Below are 19,992 nucleotides of genomic sequence, written 5' to 3' on the forward strand. Positions count from 1 at the left end.
TAAAATTAGTTAGATTTTCTCTTAAAGTTAAATTATATATAATTTTCTTATAATTAAGCCTCTAAATTTGTTATTTTGTTATATTTTTGTTCTTCTGATTAGAATCCATGTTTAAAATTAAATAAATGAATTACATATCTAAAGGTTCTAATTATAATATATCTTTAACAATTATATGTATATATTGATATCTATTCATCTTTCTTTTTATCCTAAATATTAACTGATTACTTTTTGGTTAGAAAAATTGTCAAAATTTTGTATCACTTAGCATTGTTTGTTTATTATAAATTAACCAAAAAGAATTTGGACAATTTATTTTTTGTAGTTCACTCGTACCAAAATTATGATATCCCTAGGGCTAATATGGTGTTGCTGGCTACTTTTCTAAATATATCTCAATATCTCAACTTGTCTTGTTAAGCTGCCATGATTGAACAGTTGAGAGATTGTGGAAACAAATTAAGTTTTTGTACCATAGAAAATTTGTTTAATAACTCTCTCAATTAAAATCTAAGACATGAATGGTTGGTTATCTGTAAACAATTAACTAAACTTTATAATTATGCGTCTATAAAAATGATAAAATAGAATTTAAATAATATAGTATATTGACCAACGTTGTAGTTCTTTTTTTTCCTATCACAAGCTAAATCTCATCTTTTTTTTATTTGATGAAAAGCTAGATCTCAAATTAAATACCTAAAATTGATAATCCCCCACCAGTTAGAATACCAACTAAACACAAAATAGATGTAGTAAATTGGTTTTCCGTTTCTCCTCAAGTTTTTGAAGCACATGCAGATTACAATAGCATGGGACTTAAATTTCTTAAGCTCCGCCTACACCTCAACTTCTAGCCTACTAATTTGGAGATGTTTTAGCTATTCTTTTCTGTGTAATTAAAATTATATTCTAATTATAATATCATCTTTAGTGATTAATTAAGTCACTAATTAGTTAATGACCATAAAACCTTTATTTAACAATAAATTTAAAAGGGTTATTCAGTAAATTTGCTTGTCCCCCCTCCATCCGTGCTTTTATATATAGTACTAGCGTTTCTCCACGTACTACGCACGTGAGCGACATTTATATGACCCGTTATATGTATTATATATTGATTTAATTATTAAATAAAATATTTTAAATTTTATAAAAAAATTATATGACTCGTTAATTAATTTAATAATAGTTTAATTTAAAATTAATTGGGAAATATCATATTTAATTGCATTATCCTATCAAAAGATAAACTCTTATTATTTAGTACTAAATTATATTTCTAACACTTTCAATTACGTATAAAAATTAACAACTATTAAATTTATTAATTTAAATACAAATATTGAAATATGGCTCCTTTTAAAATCAAACTTCTCCTCCTTATAGAAGTTAAATTCTTATTAATTTTATTATCCTATTTAAAATTATTTTTATGAAAATTCTTATCCAATATAAATTTTATTGGAATTAGAGTTATACTTAACTTTACAATTTTTAAATTATTAAAACTAATGTTGTAATTTTACATGTCCCCTTTCTCTTCACAGCGATATTTATACGACCCGTTATATATATAAAAATATTAAATATAATATATTTATAATTTTTTTAATTCAAGTTAATATTTTTGAAGAAATTCATTTTTATCTGTTGTAATAATACGATGATGTTAATTAAAAATATACTAATAGTGTTTGCATATCAATTTAGAGATAATGTATATTTAAAAGTAATGTATAATAACTTTAATTAGCTTAACTGTTTGTTTTAAGAATACAGTTACTTAATAAATCAAAATAGAATTAACCACATAGGCATAAAATTGTTTTAGTGGACTATATTGGCAGATTTGAATGGTGGTGGTTCAAAATTACTTTTACAGTGATCGAATTTCAAATCTATTTAAAATTAAACTTTGAAATTATCATCCAAAAAGAGTCTTTCTATTATGTACAACAACTTAACTTGGAAAAATTATCTAAACTTTCGAATTTCAATAGTAATTAAACTCTTAATTAATTAATTATAACTATAATTTATCAGCTTTGTTTTAAAATTTATACCCTTAATGAAGTATAATATCGTAATTTTGCCTGTCCCCCCCTTTCCCACATATAAGATAGTCATAGATAGATATAGATAGATATAGATATAGACGCTATTTAAGTAATTTTAATTAAAAGAAAAAAATTAAAAGACAATAACAATTTTTAGTAATTAAATAGAATTTAAATTTAAATAAAATAAAAGGATATTAAACTTTGTAGATCACTAAACTTTCCTCAAATTACAGAAAGGTCACTAAAAAAACTTTTGTTACAAAATGCTCATTGACCTATACCTTTTGTTACAAAGGGGTTCAGCCATCTAAAACGTTGCGTTTTAAGCACAAACGCAACATTTTTGCTTACGTGGCAAACCAAAATTACAAAAAAGAACATAGTTCAGTGACCTTTTTGTAATAAGAGGTATTATCTAGTGACATTTTTGTAATTCACGAAAAGTTTAGTGTTGTTTTTGTAACAACATAAACATTTCTGTAGTAAAAGGTATAGTTCAATAACCATTTTGTAACAAAAGTTTTTTTAGTGATCTTTCTGTAATTTGAGTAAAGTCTAATGATCTATAGAGTTTAATATCCTAAAATAAAACAAGATAACTATAACATTTTCAAATTAGTTTGTAGAATTCAAACACATAACAAACTAAAAATTAGTTACAGATAAAAAACAAAGATAATTGATATAAATTTTTTTACTAATATACTACTAATATTTTTCATAACTATAATTCGCTAAACTTTTGAGTAGGGATGGCAATGGGGCGGGGTGGGGACGGGGAAGCCATCCCCGTGTCTATGGGGAATCCCCATCCCCGTCCCCATTTAATTAATGGGGTTTAAATCATCCCCGTCCCCACACCCATGGATTCCCCATCCCCATGGGGATCCCCGTTCCCCGTACAATTAAATATAATTTATAAATAATTACATTATTTTCATAAGATATTTAAAAAAAAACTAATTATAGAAAATACTATTATCTTTTATAATATTATATATTTATAACTAAATTGAAACAAATAAAAAAAATTAAATTAAATTATTTAAAATTATAAATAACATACTAAAACTTATACTAATATAATATAAATATGCATAAATATAAATCGGGTCTCTATGGGAACGGGGATGGGGATCCCCATGGGGTAGGGACTATACTCCCCGTTCCCTCCCCATTCCCGTGGTTGGAAAATGATTTTTCCCCCATCCCCGTATCCATGGGGGTAATTGGTGGAGATTTCCCGCTCCATTAGAGGCGGGTCCCCACGGGAAACGGAGAATCCCCTCCCCATTGCCATCCCTACTTTTGAGCATGGATTTGATTGTTTCACTTCATAATATCACCAGTGCCACATAAATAGCAACTAAAATTTGCTCTGCCAGTTTGATGGCCGGTTCGTCGTCTAGAGCCGGCAGTCAAACCATAATTTGCTTAAAATTAAGATTATTGATGTATGTTGTAATTTATTAGATTAAAGTACTACTATCACTGAAAATGCTAAAATTCCATTAAAGTCTAATAATAAATATTATAACAAAAATCACTAGATTTTGTTTATAAATTTCAACATTAAGTAATTTAATTTAAAAAAATGAGAGTGGTGTAATAAATTAAATATAAAAAATATTAACTTCTCTAATTTAAGAATGATTATATTGTGAACCGGCAGTTCTCCTCATGGTTCCACTTTATATGAAATCGGCATTGAACCGCCTTTTGGATGGTCTAGGCCGGTTATGGTCTGGTTGATGCCAAAATTTTATATTTTTTTTAAAAATTAAAATTAAAGTAAGTTTCAAATCAATGGGTTAATTATATTTAAATTTAACATAGGATACCATATATTTAAATAAAAAAAATTTGGTGACAAGGGAACTTCAGGCGGAGTTCGATCTTGGTAAATTCTCGAGGAGGCTAGTCTTGGCATTCCACCGCCCGTAGCTCCCATTTAATACGGGCCTTTTAACGATTCACATCCACAAATGTTTTCAATAAGTTCTATTTTGTGAAATATGAAATTCAAACCTACGGTCTTTAAATTCCAAATTTTCTGTACACACTTGTGACCAATTGAGCCAACATGTGATAGGTATATATTTAGATAATTAGTTATAAACATATGGAAGATATAATCATATTTTGTTATAATAGGAAGATAAAATTTATGGTTCACATTTCCAAATAAGATTTGAATACTCCACATTAAACTTTACTTTTTAAAATTCATCATGAAATTTTTAAAACTTAAATAAAATTTAAATGGAACAAAATTAGAATTAATATATTCTCTCTTTCTCTTATTGGTTCATTAAAAGTTTATAATTATTTAATAATTAATGATATTTAATAATTTTAATTTTATTTAAATTGTCAAAACAATCGTTAATAAGGATAAAGTAAAAAATGTAATGTTAATAGTTACTTTTATAATTTTTATTTATAATATAGTGATACTTTTAAAATGGAACTGAATAAATATTATTCAGGATTAATCCCGATAAAAATACAAAACGTTTGCAACTTTAGTCAATACAATTAAAATTTTAAAAATCAACAGAATTAGTCCAATTTAACATATTCGTTATTTTTTATAGTCAATTTTTGAATCGAACCGATCTTCTGCCAACTTAGTCTAACCCAAATCCAAACCCAAACCATTCGATCAATCCAATTTAATCTAACCTAATTTAGTCTAACCCAAACCATTCGGTCAATCCATCCACCACAAGCCCAATCACCGCTAGAAATTTCTCCGGTTTGTTCTTCATCATGAAGAATGAGCCGTTCTTCATGAACATATCTATGGATCTGTTCATGAAGAAAAAATCTATGGCTAATCTATGGTATTTTGAGTGTTAAAAATCTTCATTGTTTTTGATTTTTTTTAAAAGTCACTAATTTAATTTGTTTTAATTATGGTTAATTATGATTAATTCGTATTTAAATATGATTAATTAGAGTAAATTATAATTTTGATGAAACCCACTCTCTAATTAAGGTGTCACGTCAGCTATTATTTTTTGACCCGATTTACACAAGTTCAGGGTATAAGTAATCCAATTTTCTATTTTGATCTTTTTTGATACTTTAACGCAAGTTGAGAGGGTAAAGTTATCCTTTATTTTTTTTTATCACTTGTGTCTTTAATATTTTTAAATATTGCCGAAGAAAAATCTCTAATTTTATTGGATAAAGCACTTAAGCCCTTTTAGCTTAATTGTTTTTGGCACTTGACCTCTTATTTTTTTAATTATTTCTGTATTTATGTAAAGTGTAGGAGTTATTTGCACTATTTAAAAATAAGTGGCAAACAAATGTGCTTTTAAGAATAATTTGAATGGTTTTTTTATATCTTATACCATAATTTTTCAATCCAGTACTGTACTCGCGATCGACTCAAAAAACTTGAACCTAGGTCGAGCTCGAACTACTCAAACTTCATCTCGAGCTGAGATCGAGTATCAAATAAGGGGGCTAGTGAGGCTTGCGAGTCTAAACGGGCCTAAACGAGTCTCATACACATATACTATTAAAAATTATTTTTAATTATATTGACTTTTAATATTTTTAAATTTAAGTTTATATCCTCTTAATTGATTAAATATTATATTTTATTGTAAAAACAATTAAAATACATCAAATACTATAAATTATAACTATTAATTGTACTTTTATTGAACTTGAGTCGAGTTCGAGTAGTTCGGTTATTGGTTGAGCTCAAGTTTTAAAATTTAGGCCCATTAGAGCTCGAATTCGAGTTCGATTTTGTATAACACACTCGAGCTCGACTTCGAGTTTGACCTAACTCGGGCTCAACTCAGCCCGTTCACACGCCTACATGGCTAGTGCACCTAGGCACCTATAAACATTTTTATTTTCTTGATATGAATTTGAATCATGGTTTGTTTGATTGTTTCTAGACCCATCTCTTTTATGCAATTTTGTTGTTGAAATCCTCTGGTATGAATATGAACGTCACCTCTACCTATGGTAAGATTATAAATGCCTCAGAAATTGAAGAAACACATAGATCATAGATGGGAGGTATTGTGGTCCAATGTGCCAACTTTGCTAAATTTATATTGACAATACCTACAACTATATTAAATTTCCTAACACATCCTTCTAGGATTTTTATGGTAATTTAGATATAGAATCACCATTTATAAAAATGTATGTACATTTTATTGGACTGACTAAAGAGAGATCACTATAATACATGGTATGTGATATTCTTTCTTTTGATGGTAGCATTTATTTGTTTTCAAATATAGATAGGTTTAAAATGTAAATTTGCGTTTATTTGATTTTAGAAGGACAACTCATGATATTTTCCTTATATATAATATGATTATGGTCAATATTATTAGTTATTACTTTACCATACAGACCTAGAGATTGTAAAGCTTTTGTTGTTGTTGGTCAAAATAAATTATTATTTACCATGTAAACTTGTGGCGAGGGATGCATGTTGTTTTATTAGGGAAAAATAAAACAGTTTTTTTTTTAAATACAATTTTCCTAGAAAAACCATTTAACATCTAAATTTTTTCATTCCGCACTTAAAAGTTTTTGCTTGATCCATCACGTATCAAAAATGTATTTAAAATATATCAACAATGTAGTTTTTAATTATCAAATATATATCTACGATGTCTTTCTATAAATAGCAATAAAAATGTAAACTATGAAAAAAATTTATTTTTAAGTAAAAGTGAAATTTTTGAGTTTGGAAGGTAATTTTTAAAAATTAAGTAATTTTTTTGGATAATTTGTGGTTAACCTTTTTATTGTGATGGAAACTCCTATTTCAATGTGCACTTGAGCACTTACCCGATAGCTACGGCTTTATGTGCGTGAGGTCGGGGGTTCAATCTCGACTCTCCGCAACCCGTTATTTAGATGATTTAAAATAAATTATAAATTGGTATTAATTGCTAACCCCCGTTAACAACTAATATTGAATAGTTCTATATCTGATAAAAAAACCTCTTATTTCAATGGCCACATTGTAGAAATATATTAAAATTTAATTATATATTGACTAGTGAAAAGAAAAATACATCATTTATTATATTTTTTTAAATTTATTTACAAATATACTATAAATTCTTAAAATTATATTCATACTTTAAAAATTTACACTTTTTTTTAATTTTTATTATATAAATACTGTTTGCGAAAAACATCGTCCGAGTCTTGTTGAAATTTTTTTTGGTCGGCAGAAAACGGGAAAAATTTCTTGCCGGTGGTGGTTAACAACAATGTCAATAGCACGATCAAGCGTGCTACGTGCATTGTTGGACAGTGGGTAGTTGACTTTTGTTGACCTTTATGAATGAGTGTTTTAAAGTGTATTTTATGTGTTTTTTTTGGTGTTTTTTATTCTACTTTTAATGTATTTTTGTATTTAGTTGGTTGTTTTTTTGTTGCTATTTGAGTGTTTTGTATGTATGTTCTAGTGTATTTTTTTTTTATATTTTAGCACAAAAAAAAGAATATTGACATATTAATTCTCAGCGTATAATGTGTGTAGCGATGTAATTTTAAAATTTAAAATATTACATATCAAATTCTATCTTTTCATGCTTTTGCATTTTGTAATCATGGAAAATTATATTAGATTTTCTAACACCTCATTGGGTAGGTGTATGGAAAATTCATGGACCGGGATTAGGTAAGAATTTCCCATGTATCATTAATGCCTTTTCAGCGATCTTTTTATACATGACAACCGTAGATTTATGATTAAATGATTATATGAAATTATAAAAACTACAAAGCCACATATGGAATCAAAAAAAGTTAAAATGTTGTGAAAATTTAAAAAAACAAGTAATTGAATTACAAAATTCATTCAAAGTCATCCATTTTTTAGTATTTAACTCTTACATTGACCCTAAAAACCCATTCATGTTTGCAAAAAGTTACTAGATCCTATATTGACTGTGCTTACTAATTACAAAATCTTAGAAAATGTAAAAAGCCAAGAAAAACAAGATTATGTAATGCAGATGACATGCAATGTAATGTCTATTTGTCAGCCTCTCTTTTCAATTCCATCACTTGTTTTCTTCACTATTCATAACTCTCAGTAACTCCCATTTAATACACTCATCATCTTAGCTTTGTCTTCTAATTCAAGCACCAAAGATTCTCTTCACTTCCCCATTTTTCTAATTTTATCTTTTCTTTTGTCTTTTCTCTTCATTTTTGTTTTTGTTTTTGAGTTCTATGAGCCTTTCTTTCTCTTCTTCAAGGCCCATTTTAGCAAAAGTTTCAATCTTTGCTTAATTTGGTTAAAAGGGTATGTGTCATTCAATATGAATTGCACAAATTTTTCATGAAAAATTTGGATTCTTGAAATTATTGTCTGATAGGTTTCTGATTGTAGAAAGGAAATTGCAAGAAAAAGGAAGGTGTTTTAAATGGTACATTTAGATTCTTGCTTTTAGCTTTAATGGTGTAATAAAGTTATGAGCTTTTTAGGAAAATGGGTAATCAAGAACATCAAATTTGAGTTAAAAAGCTGTGATTTTTCACACTTTTTTTTCAAGAAAGTATGCCAACAGTGTGGTTTTCTTTGAAGAAATCACTGCATTGTAAATCAGAGCCATCAGAGGTTCATGACCCTAAAACCAGGAAGCAATTGAGCACAATCTTGACAAGAAAAGCAGGAAGATCAGGCTGTTCAAGGTCCATAGCTAATCTTAAAGATGTCATCCATGGCAGTAAAAGACATACAGAGAGGCCACCAAGTTGCAGTCCAAGATCTATTGGTAGCAGTGAGTTTCTTAATCCAATAACTCATGAAGTTATTTTGAGTAACTCAAGGTGTGAGCTTAAAATCACTGGATTTGGTGGGTCACAGGAAGGGATTGCCACCGCTGCTGGTGGTGGTGGAGGTGGTGGGAATTCTACCTTTGTTGGTACTTTAAGGCCTGGAACACCAGGGCCTGGAGGGCATCCTACAATGCATTATTTTAATCCTTCATTTAGAAACTCTGCTACTCCACCAAGAAAATCTCCATTTGTTTTGTCTGATAGAGAAGGGTCTGGAGTGTTTGGTGGTGGTGGTGGTAATGGTGGACATTCAAGCACTAGGGTGTCTCTTGAAACAGATGCTAATGGTTCTTCTACAATCACTTGCCATAAATGTGGAGAACAGTTTACCAAATGGGAAGCTGCTGAAAATCATCATCTCTCTAAACATGCTGGTAAGAAAATGGAACTTCTAACTTATTTAGTTATACTTTTAACATTTTTGTGTATGTTTTTCAGCAAAGCATCTTTGTTAGATTGAGTATTGTTATCAGCAGCACATGTGCATTGTTTTGACCACAGATTTGAATAAGCACTTTTACCGTTCTTGCACTTTTAGGACAAGGTATCACTCATTCACTCGGTAGTTTAAAATTTATGTTCTACGGAAACAGAATCAATGAGCGGAAAACTGTGAAATGATAATTTTTACAAAAATAGGTTGTAAATATGAAGTTTTAGAGATTCAGAAGCATTTTTGCAAATGGAAATGTAATCTGAAATGTAGAACTCGACAAGTTTCCGTGCAACAGAGTTGATGATATCAGTGAATACCATACATGTTTGATGAATTGTTAAGTTTGTTATTCTGATGTACTACTATGTGTTATCTCTAGTTTCTCTCTTTTTAGCAACTCATTTTGGTTTCTTTCTTTCATAGTCACTGAACTAGTAGAAGGTGACTCATCAAGAAAGATTGTTGAAATCATATGCAGAACAAGTTGGTTAAAGAGCGAAAACCATTGCGGACGAATTGAAAGAGTATTGAAAGTTCATAATATGCAGAAAACTCTAGCGCGCTTCGAAGAATACAGAGAAATGGTCAAAATTAAGGCCAGCAAACTCCCCAAGAAACATCCTAGGTGCATTGCAGATGGAAATGAGCTACTCAGGTTCTACGGAACCACCATTGCATGCTCGCTCGGCCTAAACGGATCATCCAGCTTATGCATATCTGAAAAATGCTGTGTTTGCCGAATAATAAGAAACGGATTCTCTGCAAAGAAAGAGCTTAAAGGCGGAGTAGGTGTTTTCACAACGTCTACTAGCGGCAGAGCTTTTGAATCTATTGAATTATTAGAAGAAGATCCCTGCTTAAGAAAAGCTCTAATAGTATGCAGAGTGATAGCAGGAAGAGTTCATAGACCATTAGAGAATATACAAGAAATTTCTGGCCAAACAGGCTTTGATTCATTAGCAGGAAAAGTTGGTCTCTACTCAAATATTGAGGAGCTTTATCTGCTAAATCCTAGAGCTCTCCTTCCATGTTTTGTGGTAATATGCAAACCTTGAAGAAAACCTCAGTAAAAAATGCTATCAAGTGTATGTGAATTCCATTTTTTCCTCTTTGATCTCTTGGTAGAAAATTTTATTTGGAAGAATTTCAATTCTTCTCTCACTTGTTAGTGCATCAATTTTTTACTTTTTCTTTTTGGCTTTTGGTAGCATAGCTGTATCTGCTTCTTGTTACTATATATCTTATGCTTCTCTAATTTTTGTCTGTTGATTGGAACCATTGTTTTCAAAGGATTTTTTTTACCCTACATTCCACGGAAACATTAAACGGGAAATGCTGAAACGAAATACAGCGAAACAATATTTTTACAAAATAAATTATAAATATAAAGTCTTGTAGTTTTAGATATTTTTTTCAAAAACAGAATCGAAACGCTGAAATATAGAATTTGAAAAGTGTTCATGTATATATGCAGCAGACATATAAAAATATTTCTGCAGCTAATAACCATGACATGGTTTTGTAATTGAAACTAACATTTATGAGTTGTCAGAGAAATTTGAAAGAAGACTTTGATTTATATGCAAGTGCAATTATATTTGAAAACTCCAAAGTAAACCCAGTTGTTTGTATTATTTTATGAAATTCTAAATCAACTTGAAGACAAACTAACATATTAGTAATTATTTAAACAGAATCATGCTCAGATTCTACTTGATATAAACATTGAAGGATTATAAACTCATCTTCTATTCACCACAATTTTTTTTAAAATATATAAAAGCTCTTATAAACATGTGTAGTGACTAACTGGTAGTATTTGATATATATTTGCATGTGGTCCTTGTTGGAGGCTATGCTTAAAACCAAGGATTAGTCCAAATCACAGGACAAAAATTCAGAAGTTATAAAAAAATTTATTCTCATAGATTGGTTTTGTCTATTCTGTTTTATATATTTATTTGAATTTATACTATGAAATCTTTGTTTTGTTGTTGTTTTTCTTTTTGCAGATACATTATTGGTTGAAGAAAACAGCTATTAAGATAAGGTTCATCCCTTCTCTTTCTCCTTTCAATTTTGAATTTGGAAATTGAAATGGTTAAATTTATTTTTACTGCAAAATCTGTGAAGCTATTAATGCAAGCACATGGATCTAATAAATGTGGACAAATACTACTGTTTCTGTATTTCTGTGATTTTTTTTTGAATGTCTGAAAATTAAATAATTGTAATGGTGGTAGTATTAAATATTTGCATGGGAGTAGATGAACACAAATGAAGATATTCAGTGCAGTTGGCATGGCCCCCATGATATAGACTTCTCAGTTTGGTGGGATGCCACCTTTTCATTCTTCTATGAGCAGTTATCTTCAATGAAATGCTCTATAGTGAGACAAACTAAGATTAATTATGTTTTCCTCATAGGACAACTGAACTTGAAAATGAAAGATTAGAGATTAGAAAAAGGAATTATAAAAGATTGCCATTTTGCTTCTTGTTTTCATTTTCTGTTTCAAGGTCATGTGGTAGAAAAAACATAAAGTACCATTCAAGAATATACTGAATTGTGCATAGCAAGCAAGCATCGATACCGGCACTAGACTTCGAGCATGTGTTGTTAGGAACTGATCGAACGGTTGAGATGAAAATGTTGTAAGAACTGTTGGATTTTATGGACGAATCTAATAGCGACAGCTAACAGCTATCAGCAATATGAATACGGAGCTTGGACCCTAACTTTTGAATTGCAGTTTTATGAAAGACTTTGATTGGGGCTTGGGTGGGGGTGGCTAGGAATTCATGTACCTCATAAGGTGGTCCTGATATATACTAGTATGGTTATAGTATAAGATATCAAATGTCATTTCAGACAGCAAGAAAATAATATACTAGTATTTGTTTAGTTAGTTGAGAAAGTAGCTTTTGCATTAAAGCTATATAATATTTTTATTCATTTTTTTAAAAAACTTTAATAATCTAAAATTTCCGCATTTCGGAACGTTTTAGAGAAATTTTCCGTTTTAAAACGAGAACTTTCAAAATAATATTAAGCGATTTCTGTTTCTGTACAACTTAGTTACGATGCTCCATCAATGAACCAAGGAGTGAAACATTGAGTTTGATTTATATTAATCAACTGCCTTAAGATAGTCTATGTATATAATGTTATGGGCCCATCCGAAATCGTGTTCTTATCTGTTAGTGTTGTTAGTTACTTACCTACCTTGTGCTAAACAGAACAGAATCAATGTTTTATTCTGTTAGTCTCTATTTGGTTAGTCTCAATTTCTGTTAGTCTCTCCAGCTGTTTTGAAAATGAAGGACTAGTCCAAGTTTGTGATTCAATAATGGCATAATTGGTGTCTTTAGATTGCTGCAATTTGTTTTCATTCTTTTAGTCATAGATCAATGTCTTATGAGCATTTATAAGAAGAAAGTATACTAAATATTACCTACATTTTTTGGTCATTTTGAATATGTTGCTTCATTTGTTTCGGCTTGACAATGATGGATGTGCAATTATTTAGTAACTTGATTGTTATCATTCAAAATGGTCTCATATTTAGTTGTTGTGATAATAAATAGCTACATTAAGTTTGCAAATTCATTTGAGTTAAGACGGCGTAATTGACGCCTTTAGATCGAATTCATGTCTTCTCAGCATTTATTTAACTATTAAATATCAACTAGACTGTGCAAAATCCAAACTAAACAAAACCAATTCGGTTCAGTTTGATGTGAAATTTTAATTTATTTTAACTTTTTTGGTTCAGTTCGGTTTTTGGAGTAAAAAACCTTCAGCTCACATAAACCGAAAAATGTTCGGTAAAATGTTCATATGGTTCAATGTAGTAACTTAAATATGTTCATACGGTCACCTCAGGCTTTGCTTATATACAGTAAAACCATAGACACATTGTTTGAGCATTTTTTCCTGTCTATGTTCATATATCATGAGTTTCTAACATTAACTTCTCTTTACTATCGAATACGCGGTAGCAATCCATAGTCGATGCAACATGATATAGTTTCACGAACTATATCTTTAATGTCATGCTTGTAAGTGAACCCGAGTTCTCTTAATCTCTTTGAAGAAATCTCAGAAGGTATGCGACCTTCTTTTCCCCTGACATACCTAGAGGCATTACAAAACTTCAGATCAATTATTTTTACTTTGAATCATTTGAATTACGAATGTTATGAACAATAACGCACCTTGGAATGTTCGAGCAAGGATACTCCTCGGCAAGATGATCAACTAATTCAGTCATTAGATAACTATTTTTACAGCATATGTATCTACCTTCTGCTTTACTATGCTGCATTAGAAATATATGTGCATTGCATATGTCTTCAATGTGGACTAATGCTATAGAACCCATTCTTGCATTCACTGCTGATAATATGGAATAAAACTCGGAGTTGCCTGTACGGAAACAAAAATTCTGGAACGAGAAATGTTGAAACAGAAAATAACAAAAGAATATTTTTTCAAGAGTAGGTCATAAATATAAAGTTTCGGAGTTTAACATAATGCTGAAATGTAGGACTTGATAAGTTTTCATGCTACATAGTTTTATAGGCTTAAGCTTTTAAATGTTTCAGTTTTCTGACGGTGCTCGTGTAAATGATTGTCATGTATCTTTCGACGATATCTGATGCATTGAATGTTGAGAATTGCAGGTGTTAGAGCTAGCTAACCTGTTACTGGAGATAAGAGAACTTGAATACTTGATGGAACAGTTGAAGTAAGAAATGCACCAGCAACAGTAGTTGTTATTACCGAAACAAGATCGATATTATTCTGTTTTGCATATTTGAAAGTTGCTTCTTCTGAAACAAGCTTGGAGAGCACGTAAACCTGCAAAACACGGAAATGTACTTGTCAAAACTTATTCACTCGGTAGCTTTTTCAGGTTATGGAAGAGGAATCATAGATTTTACCCATCCGCTAGCTTTCGTGTTCAAGACATGATCTATCGGAGTCTGGCAAGTTTCATCGACTACATCTCTCCAGTTCCCATCGCTGTCTTTAGCAGTTAGTGTACTAATGGAGGATGTGAAAACAACCCGTTTCACGGATTCAGATTTCGAGCATGATTTTAGAAGGTTCAGCGTTCCGTTAATCGCAGGATCAATAATATTTGACTGAATGTACTCTACAAGTTCACAGAAAGTAAGGAAACTAGTTTGAAACAGTAAACTCCGGCGAGAATTTTCATTGAAGAAATAGAGAATTGCATGCTTTTCGAATTACCAGTGTTGCTGTTCGTTTCGGAACCAAATTCCATTGATGCTGCAACATGGAATACACCATGGCAGCCCTTTACAGGTTCATCAAAGCTGCCTTCTTCTTGCAAATCAGCTTTGAACAGTCTCAATCTGTCAACTCCACTCCATTGTGACAATAGATGTAGTGATTTTGCTGATATTTCAGGTTCCAGTTTGTTTAGTAAGATTTTCAATTCATAATGGCAAAACATCTTTTATTCGCTTTTTTATATTAAACTGTTTGAATTGACATTCATCTAAAATAAAACATTTTGAATTGAGTCGCTGCTTTTAATTACATTAAAAGTAAGTCTCTCGATATGGTTTTTTTTTTCCCGCTGATTTGACATTGGTAACACATTTTATATGATAAAAGGACCTTATGTCTATAAAAATAAAAATGTAACGGCTCAATGTATAAAATTTATAGTGGAGGGATCTAAATCAAGAAAATGTGATAATGCAGGACTTAAATATTAGAGAGAGAATAGAAAAAGAATGAGCTTAAATAAGACAACTAGATGTGCAAACTCCATAGATAAAATAGTTAAAATAGTTTTAAGAATTAAGGACCAAATTGGAAGTTGTCAACTAAAAGAAGCGGGTGCTCTTTGTGTTTGTCAATTTTTTTTCAATTTTCCGGTTAGCATCACAAATAATGGTTTCAATTGCTGTTGCCTCTTTATGTTTCAATTTCAATTATAATTTGTGCTTAGAATGCGTTAGAAATAAGAGAAAAGGATCAAATATACTCTCCATGTTTAACCTGAGGATCAAGTTGGCCTTTTTGTTTAAAAAGGTGCTAAAACACATTTAATATTTTTAAAAAAACTCAAATAAGCCCCTCTTTCTAACACCGTTTGAAAATCTTTCAGTTCTTTCTTAGCTGGAATCTGATGTGACTTTTTGAACATGAGGTGATTTAATTATGCCCTCAATGTTTGACTTGGAGTTCAAATATGCCCTTCATGTATGAAAAGGTTCAAATATACCCTTTATTAATGAGAATGTTCAAATATACCTCCATATATGAAAAAAAAATTCAAATATGCCTTTTATATATGAATAGGTTCAAATACGCCTTTCATGTATGAATAGGTTCAAGTATCACCAGTAAGGATGAGAAAAAATTATCGAGCGACCAAATTCACTGATCAAACTTATGACTTTCGGTCTGTTTGATTATAAATTTGGGTTTAGTCGGTTTAGTTTTAAATAAAAAATAAAAAGAAAATCTTTTTAATTCGGTTTGAGATTTAAATTATTAAAAATTAACTGAACAAGCCAATTTTTTTTAATTTTTTGTTATATTTATGTCGGTTTCGATGCTATTCAAATTAATAGAATGAAATGGCCTATTGAAGCATTGCAAATTTTTGTCTGATATCAAAGGACATTATTATCCCTTGATATTAGCAATGTAATCGAGTAGATTCTAAAAAAATACAATCACTTTTGAGATCACTTCGATTTTAAAGTTTAAAGTTTGAACCTTAATACAAACTCGACAAAATATCAGTTTAGAAGTTCGAACTCAAACTCGATAGAATAATTAAAGTTCGAGCTCGATTTGACTTGATTATAAATATTTAGAAATTAATTATTATGAAAAATTAAAGATATTATTGTGTTTATATATATAATAATAAAGAATAATTTTTTTACTAAAGTTCGACTAGACTCGCGGGCTTATCAAGCGGATTATTTTGATGCTCAAATTCAATTTGAACCTTTTTATATATGGACATATTTGAACCTTTTTAATACATAAAGGGCATATTTGAACTTTTCATACATGAAGGGCATATTTGAACATTTTTATACATGAAGGCATATTTGAACATTTCTATACATGAAGGGCATGCTTGACCCATATGCCAAATATTGAGGGCATATTTGAACCACTTCAAATTCAATAAGCCACGTCAGATTCCACCCAAGTAAGAATTGACGGTTTTTAATATGGTGTTAGAAGGAGGGGCTTATTTGAGCTGTTTTTTAAATGTTAAATATGTTTTATCACCTTTTCAAACATAGAGGGTGAATCTGCTCCTTATGCCAAACATGGAGGGCTCATTTGACCCTTTTATCTAAAAATAATATTCACTTTATCTCACAAATATAAAAAAAATAATTAATTTTTGTCGCATAATAATAAAAAAAGGAAGTATTTTTACAAAAGTGCGTATTTTTATAAAAAAAGATTTGCAGAAAAATAGAGGTACTTTTTTTAAAAAGATATATATTAAAAATGTGTTTGGATGTATAGTATGGATTATGGATTTCAATCTCACAATTCAAAAAATTTAAATTCATGAATTTTAAATTTTTTGTTTGAATAACATATAGAGTTTCAAATTTCAAATAAAATATTTAAATATCAGTTAATTATAAATCAGAATATAAAATCTAATTTAATTATAGTTAGTTTTTAAAAGATTATTGAAACTTTATTGGCCCTGAGAGTAATAGGCCAAACAACAAATAGTGAGGTTGGAATTTATTTTGCCTAAAATCAATTGGTTTGTGTTAAGTACCATATTTTAAAGATTGGCATATTATTATAAAAACAGCCGACATTTTAACCACTTTTCAATTCTATTTTAAAATTGAAAATTTATTAATTTTATTCTATTTTGTATTTTTTCCTTTCAATTGTACTTTAAGCATTACATTGACCTTTTTTTATTTGGCAATTTTTTTAAAACATTCTTTAAATTGACCTTTTTTCATTAAATTGACCTTTTTGCATTAAATTAACTTTTTTAAAAAAAATTCAAACTTTTTCCAAATAAAAAAAAGTCAATTTAATGCTCAAAGATACCATTGAAACGAAGAAATACAAAATAGAATAAAATTGACCAGTTTTCAACATCGGAATAGCATTGCAAAAGGGTTAGAAGGTCGGGTGTTTTTAAAACATTAAGCCATTTTATATATTATTTTTAAATTTATTTAATAAAAAATAATTTTATCAATTTATTCAGTTAAAATTACAGAAGAATTAAATTAGCGGAAACAACAGGCGCGGGATTTGAATCCACGATCCTCAGATGCATCTGGAAAGACATAGCCTTGAAGCTTAATCATGCATTAAATTCATCTTTTATTTAGCATGGTCTCCTCCTCCGGACTCAAATTAAATGCATGCAGGCACCATTACGCCCTTCCTTTTTTTTCGTTTATCCTTCTTTTTAGAAGATTTTACCTTGGCGATCTCTTATTATAATAAACTCCATTATATTAAAAAAATTATATTAATTTAGTTCTGTAAATTTTCAATTGACAAAAAAAATTGTTTTTCAATTGACAAAATAATATACTCCCTCCGTCCCATTTAAGAAGGGACATATCTCAATTTTTTTTGTCCCACTTAAGAAGGCCAATTCATGATTTTTGTGCCATTTTATAAGGAATTCTCTCTTATACCCTCATTTTCTCTTTCTATAATTAAAGCTAATACTCTACACACAAATTACAAGACAATAATTAATAGGGGTAAAATAAGAAAAACCAAGAATAATTATTATTTTTTTAATATATGTGCATAAGGGTTATGTCCCTTCTTAAGTGGGACGGAGGAAGTATTGCATAATGAGTATGTGGCCGCACAAGAGTACTATACCAACTGTAATACAACGCCACATGATCTTCATACGTGATATATGAGTACAAATTATAAATAATTGGCTAAAACCATCTAAAGGCCCCTGTACTTTACATTTTTTTTTCCATAGGTCCTTATACTTCATTTTTGTATTATCTGATCCCTCTATTTACCTATTTTTATTTTTCAGGTCCTTTTTGAGTTTTTTCCAGTCATTTTGTGTGATTGGAGGAAAAAAAAAATTGTAAGTATAGGAACTGGAGGAAAAAATATTTGTAAGTAGAGGGACTGGAAAAAACTCAAAAAAGACCTGAAAATCGAATATAGGTAAGTAGAAGGACCAGATAATACAAAAATAAAGTATAAGAACCTACAAAAAAAAAGTATAAAATATAGGGGCCTAGATGGGTTAAGCCTAAATAATAAAATTATTTATGTATTAGCATTTAGTTCATCACCATATTATCTATGAGCAACAAAATGGAGCAGAACCAAACAAACAGAGATTTTTGGTTCAATAAAATCAAAGTTAGAGGTTTTATTACCATTCTTTTTATTTTGTTATTTATATTTCAATCTTTTAAAAATGTCAATTTCATTGAATTTCGAATAGTATATTTCTATTTAGCAAGTTATTTATTTTCAAAAAAATCAAACCTTTTTTTTTCATTTATGGCAACAATTCCTTTTTAAAATAAAAATAAAAATTACTTATCAAAAGTGAAAATTGGCCAGAAAAGGTCAAGATTTGACCTTTTTAAAAAAAATTGAATACTTGATTACTTATTAAAATTAGATTAAACTTAACATTTATGAAATTGGAATATAAACAAAAAACTATAAAAAATTGAATTTGTTTTAAAAAAAATCCTATCCCTTTAAAATCAATGATTTATGTTGAAACATAAATTAATTTCTATGTCTTATCAAAGCAAATATGACTTATTTGACTGATTTTAAAACAGAAGCATTAAGAGAAAGAATTTACATAAAAGTGATATAGTAAAAAGTAAATACAAGAAATTAAAATAGGAAGAGGAGCGAACCAGGATGACGAACAGTAGCATGAACCATATAACCTCTTTGAAGAAGAAGCTTCACCAACCATGATCCTATGTATCCATTTGCACCAGTCACACAGTATGCAGCTGCACCTAATTTATTTTCATTCATTTTGTATTTGCAGGAAATAAAGCAAAGACTAGATATATATAAATACATATATATACATATTATATGCATCTATGATCTTCATTTGTGTATAAATAATTATTTAGACTGATATAATTAAGTGGCAGAATTTAGGCAGCTGATTCTCCTTGCCAATTCTTTTACTTAAAATAAATGAATGAAACAATAAATAACTATCAAGATTTAGGTAATTTATCTGTGGGTATCCAACTATCGCTTTTTATATTATGGTGACCAAGCTTTAGTTTATTTCATTTCGGTTATTAAACTTTAGTTTTATTTCAATAGAGATTCTTCCGGACAAAAAGCATGTGTGACAGCCAGATTTTGCTACATATGCATAATTTCATTTCGAATGAGAGTTTTAGTTCAAATTATACACATGACACATTTTCAAAATAAAAATAAAGTAAAAATTTTGCTTTCCTGTACCGGAAAACCTCTTGTTGAAACAAAATTAAAGTTTAATAATCAAATAAAAAAAATGTAAATGTAATAACTAAAATAAAACAAAAATGAAATTAGTTTGATCGCCGAATTTTTGAAAAAATTGAATATTAATTAACTATCCA

The 19,992-nt window shown here is 29.4% G+C and overlaps 2 protein-coding genes across 4 annotated transcripts; one reads left to right on the forward strand and one right to left on the reverse strand.

The window, feature by feature from the left end:
• Positions 1–7,990: 7,990 nt before the first annotated feature.
• Positions 7,991–14,903, forward strand: LOC126667823 (uncharacterized). 3 transcript variants are annotated; one of them, XM_050360912.2, is made up of 4 exons: positions 7,991–9,286; positions 9,772–10,385; positions 11,361–11,398; positions 14,035–14,903. In XM_050360912.2, exons 1-4 carry the CDS (start codon positions 8,632–8,634, stop codon positions 14,039–14,041), a joined length of 1,314 nt encoding a protein of 437 aa, XP_050216869.1. In that variant the 5' UTR covers positions 7,991–8,631; the 3' UTR covers positions 14,042–14,903. The 3 variants fall into 3 exon arrangements, 2 of the variants coding, with proteins under 2 accessions (XP_050216869.1, XP_050216870.1); XR_007638296.2 differs by having other exon boundaries at positions 7,992–9,286; positions 9,772–10,433; XM_050360913.2 differs by lacking the exons at positions 11,361–11,398; positions 14,035–14,903 and having other exon boundaries at positions 7,992–9,286; positions 9,772–10,509.
• Positions 13,171–19,587, reverse strand: LOC126667824 (putative anthocyanidin reductase). The gene is made up of 6 exons (XM_050360914.2): positions 19,276–19,587; positions 14,609–14,776; positions 14,296–14,510; positions 14,053–14,212; positions 13,567–13,777; positions 13,171–13,486 (listed from the first exon to the last, which is right to left on the reverse strand). Exons 1-6 carry the CDS (start codon positions 19,469–19,471, stop codon positions 13,333–13,335), a joined length of 1,104 nt encoding a protein of 367 aa, XP_050216871.1. The 5' UTR covers positions 19,472–19,587; the 3' UTR covers positions 13,171–13,332.
• Between the last annotated feature and the right edge of the window lie 405 nt (positions 19,588–19,992).

This window comes from Mercurialis annua, linkage group LG2 (genome assembly GCF_937616625.2).
Source record: "Mercurialis annua linkage group LG2, ddMerAnnu1.2, whole genome shotgun sequence".
Taxonomy (NCBI): Eukaryota; Viridiplantae; Streptophyta; class Magnoliopsida; order Malpighiales; family Euphorbiaceae; genus Mercurialis; species Mercurialis annua.

What these genes read in the sequence shown, in the direction of transcription:
- LOC126667823 (XM_050360912.2), top strand. Translation starts at nt 8,632, where the DNA reads ATGCCAACAGTGTGGTTTTCTTTGAAGAAATCACTGCATTGTAAATCA. An exon ending in TCATCTCTCTAAACATGCTG is followed by an intron (nt 9,287 to 9,771) that starts GTAAGAAAATGG and finishes TTTCTTTCATAG; the next exon opens with TCACTGAACTAGTAGAAGGT. An exon ending in CTCTCCTTCCATGTTTTGTG is followed by an intron (nt 10,386 to 11,360) that starts GTAATATGCAAA and finishes TTCTTTTTGCAG; the next exon opens with ATACATTATTGGTTGAAGAA.
- LOC126667824 (XM_050360914.2), bottom strand. Translation starts at nt 19,471, where the DNA reads ATGCATATAATATGTATATATATGTATTTATATATATCTAGTCTTTGC. An exon ending in TGCTACTGTTCGTCATCCTG is followed by an intron (nt 14,777 to 19,275) that starts GTTCGCTCCTCT and finishes CTGAAATATCAG; the next exon opens with CAAAATCACTACATCTATTG. An exon ending in TCTCTTATCTCCAGTAACAG is followed by an intron (nt 13,778 to 14,052) that starts GTTAGCTAGCTC and finishes GTTTCCGTACAG; the next exon opens with GCAACTCCGAGTTTTATTCC.